This window comes from Eschrichtius robustus, chromosome 5 (assembly GCF_028021215.1).
Source record: "Eschrichtius robustus isolate mEscRob2 chromosome 5, mEscRob2.pri, whole genome shotgun sequence".
NCBI lineage: Eukaryota > Metazoa > Chordata > Mammalia > Artiodactyla > Eschrichtiidae > Eschrichtius > Eschrichtius robustus.
Window position 1 is genome coordinate 14068272 of NC_090828.1, and position 14479 is coordinate 14082750.

The following is a 14479-nucleotide window of genomic DNA, read 5'->3' on the forward strand; positions in this document are numbered from 1 at the left end:
CTTAATGAGTTGAAATAAATAAATGGTATATTACCACTTTCCATGAAAGTGTTTGTTTAACACAGTACTGTCAGCTAACTGACATGGATGTTTATCACTTTTGATGTAGTCAGCATATTTATGGAGTAATCTCTGGGTGATATATTTGAAGTCAAGGAGCTGAGTCTGTGAACAAAAGATTATATAATAAAATTCTAAATTATGTGGTATATAGGCTCGTGGTTTTCATACTGTATGCTTAGTAGAATAGATTTATTGTCCCATCACTAAAATCTCTCACTGACTTCTTTACCTCTATAAATAAGAAAATATATAGTTTTGTCAACTTCAGCTTACTCTCCCATGTGTTGAGAGTAATGTGTTACGTGTATTTTTTTTTTTTAATCTTTGGCACTTCGAACCACTTTTTTCTAGTTCTAATACACAGTGACATTTTATTTACATGTATTTATAATTTGGGTTTACAGGTGTCTATATATCGCAACACACATATTAAATGATTTGTTTCTCAGAGAACACCATGACTTCAGATTCTCCCCAGCCTGAAAAAGTTGAACCACTACTGCAGATTATCTATGGTAAAGAATGTTTAGAGATAGAAGATGTCTCTTCAAGCCGGAGTTATTGAGAGTTGAGCTAGACCATGGAAGATTGGTTGGATTTGAATAACTGCATAGGTTGGCAGTATAGTCCCAAAGTGTTGTAGGAACTTGGAGGACAAACACACTACTTTTTCATGACAAAGCTAGAACCAGCGTCTAGATTCTATTTCCTAGTCAAATAATCTTTCAGTTGGACTGATAGCATAGCAGGAAGAAGTAGTGGTCAGTAACCTCATATTGGAGAAGGTGTCAATATGCTTGTGGACTGTGGAATTCCTGAATTCTTATCAGGATTGCATTAGGAAGGCATTTCAGACTGAAAGGAACTTTACGTGCAAAGGCAGATATCCTGAAAGAGCTTACCTTGTTGGAGGTGGATCATGGTGTTGGAGGGTGGGGATGAAATAAAGGGTCTTTTATATGCCAGGCACTGTTCTAGATGTGGAAGGTACACATGGAAAAGACAGACTCCCTGCTACCGTGGAGCTTACATTTTAGTAGGAGAAATAATAAACATAAATATGTAACATACTAGTAACTAGTGATGAGTACTTGAGGAAAAATAAAGTGTAGGGTAAAGGAATAGAGATAGACGTTATTGAAATAGGGTGTCAGGGAAGACCTTTTTGTGGAGGTGAAACTTGAGCAGAAAAAAAGGCAGGGAGTGAGGTATGTGAACCAGCGCAGAGGAGATGGCAGAGCACATTTGCTGTATGCAGCTCCATGGTAGCTGGAGTGCATTAAGTTAATAGTTTATGCTCACTGAGTGTTTACTGAGTGCCAGACACTGTTCTACCTGTATTACTAGTGGTAATTCAATCCTTAAAACAATCCTATAAAATGGATACTATTTCAGATTTGAGGAAACTGAAGCACAGAGATTAAATACTTTACCCAAGGTTGCACAGCTAGTCGGCGAGCTGGGATTCAAGCCCAGGTAGTTTGACTCCAAAATCAGTGTTTTCGACCATTCTTCAAAGATTGGGGAGGGGAAGTGTAGTAGGAAATTTAATTGGAGCAATAGCCTGGGGCCAGTTCTGTGGGGCCTTTGTGGTTCCTTTATAAGTATTTAGGATTTTATGCTGACAGTGAGGTGAAGTCATTGGCGGGTTGAGAAGTGCCCAAGAGGTTGCTTTATGATTCTGGAGGTCAAGAGATGGGTCTGGATTATACAAAACACATTTGTTAGTTATCTGTATATAGGTTGTATTATAGCTTAAAATATTTCTACTGGTCTGTAACATGTTTCTTTGATCTAAAATCGAAGATTCCACTTCATTATTTTGTTGAACAGATATGTGCATGTATACATATGAGTGCACGCGTGCATGTGTATAAACAAACTAATGAACTTTTCTGTTAATAGGTGCGAGAAGATGTACTAAATTCATTGAATAACAACTTTCTTCAAACACTAAATCAAGCTTGGAACGATCATCAGACAGCTATGGTGATGATTAGAGACATACTAATGTATATGGTAAGTAGAGCTTTGTTGTTTTTCCTTTAAGTTAAGCATTTCAAAACACAGTGTCTTTTTTCTGTCACATTTATTTGGATGGTACAACTCAGTGTGGAAACCTTTTTTTCTTTTTTTTTTAAATACTATTTCCTTCGTAAGGGCCAACCTTAGCTTATATGAGTAGAATCTTAGTTGCTCCTATACTTAATGATTAGAATGGAAAACTGAAAGGGAAAGATTTAATATTTTTCTAAATATCTAGCACTTATGCTTCAATATGTGAAATACCGAAAAGTCCATCATCTCTTCTTGAGTAAGGGTGATTGAGTGACAACATGAGAGATGAAAGCTGAATATTCTCTTGCAAGTTTTTAAACCCTAATGTCCTTATATCTTCAGTTACAGGGGATGTCATATTAATACAAATATTTTTGTAATAACTGCCATCTATCACTCCTAATAATAAATCTCTCCCAATCTTACAAGGACTGTAAGTGCTTGCGGTATATATATATATTCTTCAGATATGTATTGCCTTTTTCACCTAGTTTTACTGTTTTTTAATCATTCAAGAAAAGTATCTTGTTCATCAAAACAATTTGGAAAACATGGACCTGAGGTAAGCTGTTTAATAGCTTTCAAGGAGATTAAACTCTCAGTTTTTTTTAACTTTAGTATGATTATTAAGATTCATCAAGCTTAATTATTGTGTCCGCAAAATCATCAAGCCCAATAACTTGTTACTTCATTGTTTATGTTTGAGAATTGGACGTAGTGATTTTCTTCTAAGATTTCACTCTCTGCTTTTCGAATTTTTATTTTCAGTTTCTTTAGTTTTGATTATTAGTTGTAATGGTGAGAGCGTGTCCTGCTTTCTTTTACTTTGGTAGAATGAAGCAGTGTTTGGAAAGAATTTCCAATGAGAGCAAACAGCTGTCAAGTTTTTTGTTCTGCTGAGTGAATTCAATCAGGCCTATTACCCCAGGTTTTATAGGGCTTAGTGGCAAGAGGGTCAAGGAGAAGCTACTTCGTTTTTCAGGGTTTTGATGAAACGTTTAACAAATTATTTAGCCTTTCTGAGCCTCGTTTTCCTCTTCAGGATATAGATTCATTTTAAGTTGATATTTTGAGGTAAATGCGATAGCATGTGAAAACATAATGTCTGGGATTTAAATGTGAAATAAGTTAACTTAACTGCTGTCCTCTTTAAGTTTTGGATTTGGTGAGTCTTTAAATTCCAACACAAACACTGAGATAGAAAATAACTTGTGATTTCATGGTCCATCACTCTATTGATAAAAGGAATATTTTAAAATTGTTTATATACTTTTTATACCATGCTATTTTTTAAATTTCTGTTTTATTTCAGCACACACACACACCACTTTTTTTGTTGGTTGGGGGGCAAATGAAATCTCAAACCTTGAATCCTGGCTATTATGTGACCATAGTCAAGGAACTAATTATCATTCCTCAGCTTCCTCATTTATAAAATGAAAATAATATTGTGCTAATTGGGTAGAGTAGCCATGAGGCTTAAAGGAGCCTTTCATATGAAGCACCTATATGGCCTGGACTGTAGTAATGTGCTCAGTAAAAATTAACTAGTATTAATATTTCCCATCATCTTTTCATCAAACCCAGCTGGTAGTACCACACCCCTAGATAAACCCAGCAACCTGCCTTTCCTGGGCTTCTGCTGGTAGAAACCCCACTTGGGAAACCTCACACAGGGTAGCTCAGTGCCAGTATTTGTCCATTTTCACAAACCTCTAGTCAGCCCTCCACACTGCTCTGTAGTCTCACGCTTTCTCTATTCAGCTCATTCCACCACTTTGAAAGAGTTATTTCTCTTCAAACCTCCAGCTGTCCTGCTGGTCCCCTTACTCTTAATAAACAATCTTGCCTTCTGCCTCTCAGAGAGAAGGAGAAAGCATCAGGTGGAAGCTGGGTTCATCTCTTGCCTCTGAATCTACAGGTTTCCCTTTATTTTCTCCCCTTTTGTGTTTCTCTTTTTCCCTCCCATTTTAATGGAGGGCAGTGTTTCCTCACCTATCAAATGCCATTTCTTCACTTGTGCTAAGAATCTCATTTCTTTCTACTTTGTCAAAAAACAGAATTATTTTCAGGTTCTGCCTTTTTACTGGTCTTACTCATCAGCACTGGACACATTCAGGTCACTGGCATCCTCAAAATAAAACCCCACTACATTTTCGGCTGGACCCCTGCACTGCTTCCCAGGGTGTCTCATTGCCATGCACAGCTAAATGTCTCATAGGAAATGTTGACACTTGCTATCTCTTTTTTCTCATCTTTTATTCATTTTGAATATGTTTTAGTCACGCTTCTATCTCAACTCTTCTATTCCTTCTTGCTCTTACTGGGATCGCCGCGTTTGCGCGTCTCTGAAAGCAAAGCTCACTGCTACTCCTCATGCTCCTGGATTCTTCCAGCAGCATCGGCACAGTTGACGACTCTTCTCGTCTTCTAACACGTTGGGTTCTTAATTTCTGTGACCAAACACTCCCTTGGTATGCCTCCTGCCTTTCTGTTTCTTCTCAGTCACTCTTCCTTCTCCTCTGCCCTTTAAAATAGAGGCATTCTTGGGGCTTAGTCCTAGGCTTCCTTCTCCTGGTACCTGTTATTTGCTTACCTTAGCTCTCTGTTGTGCCTCTGTTCAGGTGATTCCCACATTATGTCTCCAGCCTCATTCTCTGAGATTCAGACTCGTAAGTTCATTTATCTAGTTGGTGGCTCCCTTCATTGTCTGAGAGGTACTTCAGACTTGGCGTTTCCAAATGAGCTCATAATCAGTGTCATTCCATCTGATCATGACAGAAACCTGGGAATTATTCTTGTCAGTTTCTTCTCCCTCTCTCCCTACATCATGTATTTCTAGAACCTGAAATTTCTCTGTTTTCATATCTACTACCTAAGACCAAAGCACCTTCATTTCTTAGTAACTAGTCATATAACATTCACTATGCTCCCCTCTCTTCTCTATAAAGCACATGATTATGTTACTGCCCTGCTGAAGTCCTTCTCTCTCATCGTGGAATTTTCACACGTCTTCTGTCTGGATATGTTTCCACCCTTTATGTGATTTTTTTTCCTACTTATCCTTTAAGTCTTAGCTTAAATTTCTGGTAAGCTTTCCCTGACTCATGCTGTGTACTGCACACTGGCACCAGCTGCTCTCACTGTACTCAGTACTACTCCTTTTGTAGCATTTATCATTATTAACAACTGTTTAGTGCCTCGTTTCCTCACTAGACTGAACTTTACTGGGGGGGATGTCTGTGTCACCACTGTGTCTCCAACACCTAGCACAACTCTCTGCACAAACAAGGCACTCCCATACATCTTTGAATTAATATACACATTCTTTTTTAATCGTGCTTTTTTCAAAATGCTTATTAAAATACGCAATTACAGATTCAGAAAGAAATTTAAGTGTTGATAAGGTATCTTCATGTTCTATAAGGTAGACTTCTTTCATCTTTCATTCTCTTTATTTTTCCTTTTTATGTGTAGTGTTCTGGGCTTAGTTAAATAAATGCTTTTAAAAATTAAGGTAAAATTTATATACATTGAAATATGCAGAACTGAAGTGTATAAAGTTATTTTTGACACATGTATGCTCCTTTGTAACCAATACTTCAGTCAGGATAAATAAATGCTTTTAATTTTCCAAAGATCAAAAAAAAATTTTCTGTTGACAGCTACGTTATTTTCTGTGAGGATTTTTACCCTCAATTCAGACTTATCAGATCACTTTACCTGCTAGATAAGACATACACCTGAGGTGTACAGGTTTCTAGACAGATTTCTCTTTCCTATGAATTCTGGCTCTAACTGTTGGAATTTTAGATCTCAGGCTCAGAGGGAGGAGAGAAGATGCTGCACTGTCTTCCCACCTCCCTCCTACTCAGCTAGCTGACTTTTTCTCTAACAAGGAGGTGTCTGTATCTAAAATGCCCTGTGTGAGCCTCAGTGTATATAGATAGCATGGGACACACTGACTCTTGAAAGTGGAAATGGAATCAGTCACAGGTTACGTGGAGGTAGCCGTTGGTCACAATTTGTCCCCACTCACTTTGTTGTTGGCAGGTTCAGCGTTCCAGAAAGAAAAGTGTACGTGTCTCTAGATGGAACATGTGATCTATACCCCCTTCTAACATTTGAGACTTGCATTATGTATTTTGCCCCTGAAGGCGCTGGAGTTTGTAATCTCTGCTTTGTTTCTTATTTTTAATTCATTCTTTTCTTTAAGAAAAGTTAACACGTTAAACTTTTAAGATTGGTTTGAGCCTACTTAGTATAAGTTTCCTTTTCAGTTTTTTGATTGTTTAAAAGATGAATGATTGGGGAAAGCTCTGATTATTTTATGGAGAAAATGTGTTATAGGTTATATAATAGCTTTAATTATCAAAATTATCTACAGGTATATTAATATTCAGTTCATTTCCCTCCCCCCCTTAAACTATAAAACGAATACAGTATCAAGGGAGAGTTAAATTTATGGATGGTATTCTGTAGGTTACTTTTGAGCAATTAGAATTAATGTCAAAAGATACAGGAAAGCATTTCCTATTGTGATATGTAGGGCTAATAGAAGGTTAATAGAGGAATTTTCTGCATAAAACTCTGGTTATTTTCAAAGATATTTTCATGTTTTTAGTTGAATTTATCTATATTCCCAGTCATTTTCACAAATAACAAAGATATAGTACTATTGCAGGTTATCCTTAAAGACTAGAGGCTATAAATTCAAAGCCCTGGGGTGGAGAGTTGACCCAGGAAAGGAGGGTCACTGCTTCTTTGAGCTATATGGGAAGTCATCAAGGATGGTGGGTGAAGAGGTGAGGTGGAATGTAGCAACAACTTTGTGAAGAGGAAAGAAGCTGAGGAACTCTTCTGATGCTGTTGGTCTCCTTAATAAAGTAGAAGGTGGGGCCATCAGTTATGGGTGACAGAGCATGTCAGGTGTTGAGGAGTGTGGTAGACTGAGTAATGGACCCCCAGGTATGCCCATGACTAACCTCTGGAACCTAGGGATTGTTACCTTGTATGGCCAAAGGAACTTTGCAGATGTGATTAGGTTGAGGATCACGAGATGATGTTTTCCTAGGTTATCCTGGTGGGCCCAGTAGAAGTGCAGGGTCTTTATAAGAGGGCTGCAGGAGGGTCAGAGTAAGAGAAGTCAGTATGATGACAGAGGCAGAGATTGGATTGATAATGCTTTGAAGATGGAAAAGGGGCTATAGCCAGGGAATACAGGTGGCTACTAGAAGCTGAAAAAGTCAAGGAAGTGGATTCCCCCCTCAGAGCCTCCAGAAAGAACCAGCCCTGCCGACATCTTGATTTATCCTAGTGAAACTGTTTTCAGTCTTCTCAACTGTAGAACTGTTAGAGAATAAGTAAGGTACTAAAGTTGTGGTAATTTCTTCAGCAATGATGGGAAACTAACACATGGGGGAAGTTTGGAATATCCCCTGTGCTGGGGTCAACTATCTATAAATAAATAAGTGGATCATCTGTAATTGTGAGGGGATAATTTAGGGTAAGTTGGCACAAATTTTGTATAGTGGAGGCAGTCAGCAGCATTTGTACTTTTTTCGGAGGTACTTAAGCAGTCTCAGAGAAGAATATTCAAAAACTAAGGAAAACCTACTGATATAATTTGGCTTATTCGGTATGGGGAAGAATTCTAAGATAGTAGCATTGTTAAAATTGTTGATCGTGAATCTGTGCTGTTTAATAAGCAGGCAAGTGAATCACAAGGTCCCAGGAAACAGAAGTATTAGGTGTTACGGATCAGTAGACCTGAAGATCCAGTTAGAATGAGGAGCAGTTGAAGTGTAACAAAGGGAGAGGTGGGAGGAAAAAGAGGATCTTTAATACCAGAGATATTTGATGTCTTCTAATGATGAGTCTCAAGATTTGTCCATATCAATATGTGGGTGAAGGGAATCCTGATAAGATGGGAGATGAAAATTTAGGCATCTTTAAGGAGTGTGTCAGATTGGTCATTATTATGAAAGTTGCAGTTACCAAAGGTAATAGATGTCAAGGAGTAGAGTTGAGGGAAATAATGTAAGCTGTTTGCTGAAGCTACCAAGGATTTGTATGTCCTTGGAGATCAGAAGGCAGGATGAGAACATGGAGATGACAGAATTTGTGAGTCTGTTTTTTCTCTCGTAGATTTTGATACTTTTAGTTCCAAAAAATACTTCTTTACTGTATTCTAGATTGCACATTGAAAAAAGTTTGAAAATAGCTGTATTCTGGAAGAATACAGATAGGTTGCTTAAGAGTCTTCTTGGTACTTTCTCTGTTTTCAAAATAACATCTTAGAAGAAAATAGGATCCAGTGGCTTTGGGACTGTTAAGCTTCACACTTGTTCAGTATGTTTACTTACTGCTTTTGCAAGAAAGGTCTGTGCAAGACAGGTTCCCCATATGTGCTCTAGTTTTTGCATTTGTGACTGACAGTATAATACCTTGGCATCTTTTTATGGTTAGGTCAAAAGCCAGGTACTAGGCCTTTATGTAAAATAAAACTAGGGCAACATCGTAAATACTGTAAAGGTTAAGAGTATTGTGCTTGATAATTAGGATTTCTTCCTTGCCGTCCATTTTAGCTCCTCTTTCAAACAGATTGATAGAACCATAAACACCTTGATTACTATGCCCTGTGAACTGTTTTTGTGTGTGTGCACTGATTATGTAGCAATCTATGACTGAGTTTAGGGAGGCAAGTATTAATTCAGCCAGAGGTAGGCCCTGTGGTGGTGCAGTCATATCTTGCTGTAGGAAAGGAAATGAAACTTTTGTCCATAAAGGGGAGTGCTCCCCATATATATACATATATGTGTGTGTGTGTGTGTATATATGATAATTTTATGTAATATCATATATATATATGATAATTTATTTATGCAGAGTTGAGCTAGCGTTCATTCACCTTTGCGCTTATGTGGATAATAAATTCATTCATTCAGCAGGTGTACAATGACTGTGTATTATGTATCAGACACTATATTCTAAACAACTGGGTTCCTTTTTCCAGTTTCTTCTATCACTGGGCAGTTTTATGATGTGGACATCCCACTTGGGCAGATAATCCTGGTTTCCCAAGCCTAATTTAAGAACAGTGATTTTATCAATGATCCAGGTGTAAGCTATCAAAGCGTATTAGAAATCTTTAGTATTGTTTCTTTTCTCATTTTTTATTTTGAATTTGATAATAAAATTCTCATTAAAGAAGTGACTTTCTAAGGCTTTAGATACCTAATTGTCATCAGAAGTTATTTAAAACCATCATTATTAGAACACTTAGAAACTCAGCAAAAATATTAGATACTGTAGCAATTATTCCAACCACTTGATAGTATATTAGCCTTAAACTAATTTGAAAGTCCTCTTCTAATTTTTTTAGAAAACTTTTGTCGATATATAACATAAATTAAACTACACAATTTTTTTTGCCAATTTTTTTAAAAATGTGGGTTTTCTGGGGTTTTGTTTTTAGTAATTTGTGGGAGTTCTTTATATGTTCTGGATAAATGTTCTTTGTCAAATAATATATGTATTGTGAGGTAATGACTTCCATTCTGGGCTTGCCTTTTCTCTTAATGGTGTCTTTGAAGAGAAGTTTTTAATTTCAATTAATTTCAGTTTTTCAATCTGCAGTTGTTGGATAAAGTGTTGTAAACATACCAGTTAGTCAGATTTACTAATCAAGTTCAAATCTTCCACGTCTTTACTAAACTTTTTGTCTGCTTGTTCTATCAACTACCAAGAAATATTAAAATCTTCAGATTTGATTTGTTTGTTTATTCTTTTAGTTTATATATTTTGAGGTTTTGTTACAAAGTGAATATCAATTTAGGGTTTTATCTTCCTATTGAATCGACTTTTTTATTTTTCTGAAACATTCTTTATCACTAGTAATACTTCTTGCTTAAAGACTTACTTTGTCTAGTGTTACTAAATGAGCTTTCTTACAATTAATGTTTGTATGGCAAACTTCATCTCATCCTTTTCTTTCCACCTTTTTGTGTCCTTATATTTAAAGGTGTGTCACTTGTAAGTACCATATAGTAACATGCTTTTAAACCTATCTGATAATCTTTGTTTTTAAATTGAAGCATATATAATTCATTTACATTTAATGTGGCTACTGATGTATTTGGGTTTATATTTGCCGTCCTACTGTTTTGGTTTTTTCCTGTTTGTCTTATCTGTTCTTTTGATTTTATTCAGCTTTCTTTCCTCCTTTTAGGTGAATCAAGTATGATTTATTATCCTATCCCCTTCCCCCATTAGCTGTTATTTATATATGCTTTTATTATTATTATTTTAGGGATTACCTTAGCGATTACAACATAGATCCTTGACTTATAGTTTACCTTATATTAGTTTTTTTTTTTAAACCACTTCTGGATAGTATCAGAGTCTTAGAATACTTTGACTTCCTGGGGCTTTTCCCCCTTAGTTTTTAGACATTTGATCCTGGAGTGCTTGTTTTGTTTTGGTGTGGGGACAGGCCTGGTAATTTTTCCAACATTGTGTATGAAAAATTGTGGAGGCCCTGGATGATGATATTTTCCTTCATAGGATCATAGATCACCATGATCTAGTTGAGGCTGGCTTTTAGGCTTTGTTAAGGTTGATCTGTTTTCAGTTTGCCTTTTTTTCCAGGGCATGTTTTTACGCACAGGAAATAATAACCCCTTCTGGGGTCTCAGTTAAAAGCCTGAGTTGTTTACTGGTTTGCCCTTCACGTTACTGTGCCTTGAGATACTAGCTTTTGTCTCTCTCTGCTGCAAGTCTGCCAACAGTCTCTGTTCAGCTCTTTAGTCTCCCAGTGCTGCTTTCTGTTTGGTATTTTGGTGTCTCATCCATGCTTAGGTGATGTGTCAGTAAACATCTCAGTGAAAATTACTTGCAGAATTTCTGGCTCTTCTTTACATTTCTCTCTTCTTCAGACTTCTGCCTCGTAAGTCTTAGCTGCTTGATAGCCAGCCCACCTGTGACTTTCTGCTTGGCCTCTTATTTCCAGCCCTCCAAATACAACAAATGACCCAAGGGAACGAGTGAAGGCGAACGTAGGGCTCCTCTCAGTATACTTGTCTTTCCTCCAGAATCCGGACCCCGCAAGTCCAGGTTGCTTTTGGTGCTCTTTGATGCTTTTAAACAGTATTTGTTCGTTTGTTGTAATTGTTGTAAAACGCACATAACATAAAATTTATTATCTTAATCATTTTAAAGTGTACAGTTAGCTCAGTGGTGTTAAGTACATTCATACTGTTGCACAGCCATCACCTCCATTCATTTCCAGAATTTTCATCTTGCAAAACTAAAACCCGATACCCATTAAATGATAACTCCCCATTCCCCACCCCCTGGTCACCACCACTGTACTTTCTGTATGAATTAGACCACTCTAGCTAGCTACCTCATATAAGTGGAATCATAGAGTATCTGTCCTTTCGCAACTCAAGTTTCATCCATGTTGTAGCCTGAGTCTGAATTCCCTTCCTTAACAGATTAGTGGTTACCAGAGGGAAAGGGGGATGGGGGCAGGGCAAGATGGGTAAAGGGGGTTGGCTGTGTGATGACAGAAACTAAACATTTGGTGGTGAGCACGTTGTAGTGTATACAGAAGTCATAATATAATGTTGTACACATGAAATGTATGTAATGTTATAAACCAGTGTTGCATCAATTTTAAAAATTGCCTTTCTTTTTCAGGCTGAATAATATTCAGTTGTATGGATATACCACATTTGCTTATCCATTCATCTGTCAGTGGTCACTTGGCTTGTTTCCACCCTTGGTCAATTTTGAATAATGCTGCTATGAACATGGGTGTATGAATATTTCTTTAAGACCCTTCTTTTGACTCTTGAGTATAAACCTAGATGGTAGAATTGCTAGATCATATGGTAATTCTGTTTTTATTTTTATTTATTTATTTACCCTTTGTATTAAAAAAATTTTTTTTATTTTTAAAAAATTTATTTAATTATTTTATTTATTTGGTTGCGCCAGATCTTAGTTGCAGCATGCGGGCTCCTGCCGCTTTTCTGTTCTCTTTTTTTAAAAAAAAAGGTAAACGAAAACAGTTACAGATCTTCTTGCCTTGAAGACAAGAAAGTGAAAGAAGAATTATTTAAGTTTAATTAAGCTCCTTGACAGTGTGCTTGATAAACCAACTTTCAGAGCTATTCACTTCAATTTAAAAAGTGGTCTTTGCCTAAATAAATAGCTGCCATTGGTCATAAGTGGGATCAAGCAGGGAAGTGTAGATAAATGAGTACTAATCCATAACTGCCCTTAGTTCATTAGTTGTGTTATTAAAAGTCCTGAACTGCTGGTATTTGAAGCAAAAATTTTATAACAAGCTCCCTCAAAAAATAATTGAGACAAGGGACTATTGTATTTGTATTTGTAGTACTCAGTGTTCAGAGTTGAATGTAACCCAAAGGTTAGTTTTAGAATTTGCTTCCCAAATACCTATGTAATCTTACAAGAAAACATTGTTCAAATGAGACACTAGATATGAGTGATATTGAAAGAGCTTATAATTTGTCCTTTCCTTGGGTGCATCATTGATTCCTATGCCCAGTACACATTTATCCTAGTTTGCTTTTTCGTGATACAATGACTGTTGGTTAAAAATATTTCCCGAACCATTTCTTCTGGATAAAGTAGTAAGAGTTATTTTTTGAAGTTCATTATCAAATTTTTGTTGTTTTATTTTTATTTAAATACCACTCCCTGAGTCATGAAGCTTTTTAGCCCACTTGCACAGTCACTCCTTGACTTTGCACAGGTTTAGCTTTCATAAAATCTATAGTTTCGCATAGTGTGTCTTGACACATCTAAGAATACTTTTGCATGCTGAGTTTGATCTGTCATATATTAGTTAAATATTTAGGTATCTTGGTGGATTAGGTGTCTTGGTGAAGCCATCAGTTAAGGGGAAAAGGTTTGCTTGGCCTAGGAATAGCAACTCCCAAGAGGGAACCATAAACAGAGATTTTAAATGTAATTTTATCTCTGTAGTTATGAAACTCACATCCCTTTAGTAAATCTAATGTTTGATCCAGATGTGAGGCTTTCAAATGGATTTTTCACAACATTTTATATTTAAAATGCCTGTATTTTGGCTTTCAAAAGGCAAACAGAAGCAACCACCAACTTTCTATCTCTGTTGAGCTCTCTTCAATAGATAAATGACTAATGTTGGACTCATACGAACTACCTTTTGGTCAAATTAAATATTCACATAGAAAGGTATACAAAATAAAAAAGTTTTCCAGTGATTTAAATGATCAGAGCTAAATTGATATTGTATTACATAAAATTAGCCACTTATTTTTTAAACAAAGAGAGATTCCTGTTAGAATCTATTATGAAAGGCTGTTGTGTACCCACAGGCTGAATTCCTTCTGATAGTGCTGATAAACAGTAAACAGAAGATTTAGCATGTTCATTCAGCAGATATTTTAATGATCATGTGCAGATCACAAGTTTATTGTGAATGTGTGCTGCATTAGTTTACGCACACATAAACACTCAGATGTATGTGCGTATAGCTTTTATTTTACTTGATGGTAATTAATCATATGTACCAAACAATATAAATGACTATTTAGTATTACTAATTTAAGTGGCTATACTCATGTTTGCAGGTTTTCCCTTCTCTATTTATTAGCTCTCTGGTATCTATAATCATATTTCAGGGTTAACAGCTTTTCTTAATATTATGTCGTTTAATTATAATCATTATACACCTTGACGGTCTCACATTAAAAGACAAGGGTTTGGCTTTTATCCTACAACATCTGTATTTCCCTTATCCCCAGTCATCCTCCATGGATGTAAATTTTCTACGCTTTGCTCAAATACTCCAACCATGTGTTCCCATCATACCTGGCTGCTTTTACTCTGAAACATTGTTCTCTCCCATATGCATTCTGCCTGAAGAACTCATCAGCTGCACCTGGCTCTCGTTCTGTCTTTTTGCCTCAGGGCTTAAGATAGCAGATATTATAGGCCAATACGGTTATAGACTCACCTGCTTTGGTAGTGATAGCATCACTGTGTTTAGGATTGAGAAGAGAGGAACCCAGGCCAGGGGAGACTGATAACAGAAAGGGAAGGAGTAATATTGAAATGTGTCTTGATCCCTAGTATATGTTAATTTTTGATCAGAGAGTTAAGCTTCAAAGGAAATCAAGAGTTTTAGAGACTGTCTTTACCAGCCCTTTATGTTACCCAGGACCGGAGTGGGTAAATGACTTACTCAGGGTCACACCACCAGTTAATGGTAGAGCCAAAGATAATACGAAGAATTCTATAACTGGCACGTCCACTTTAGAAAACAAACAATTTGGCAATT

The 14479-nt window shown here is 36.6% G+C and overlaps 1 protein-coding gene across 2 annotated transcripts in view; it reads left to right on the plus strand.

The window, feature by feature from the left end:
• CUL3 (cullin 3) overlaps positions 1 to 14479 on the plus strand; it is a 97673-nt gene that overhangs the window by 40533 nt on the left and 42661 nt on the right. For both annotated transcript variants that reach the window (XM_068544339.1, XM_068544338.1), the window contains one exon: positions 1969 to 2082. In XM_068544339.1, the coding sequence (XP_068400440.1) occupies positions 1969 to 2082 (114 nt within the window). The remainder of the gene's footprint in view (positions 1 to 1968; positions 2083 to 14479) is intronic.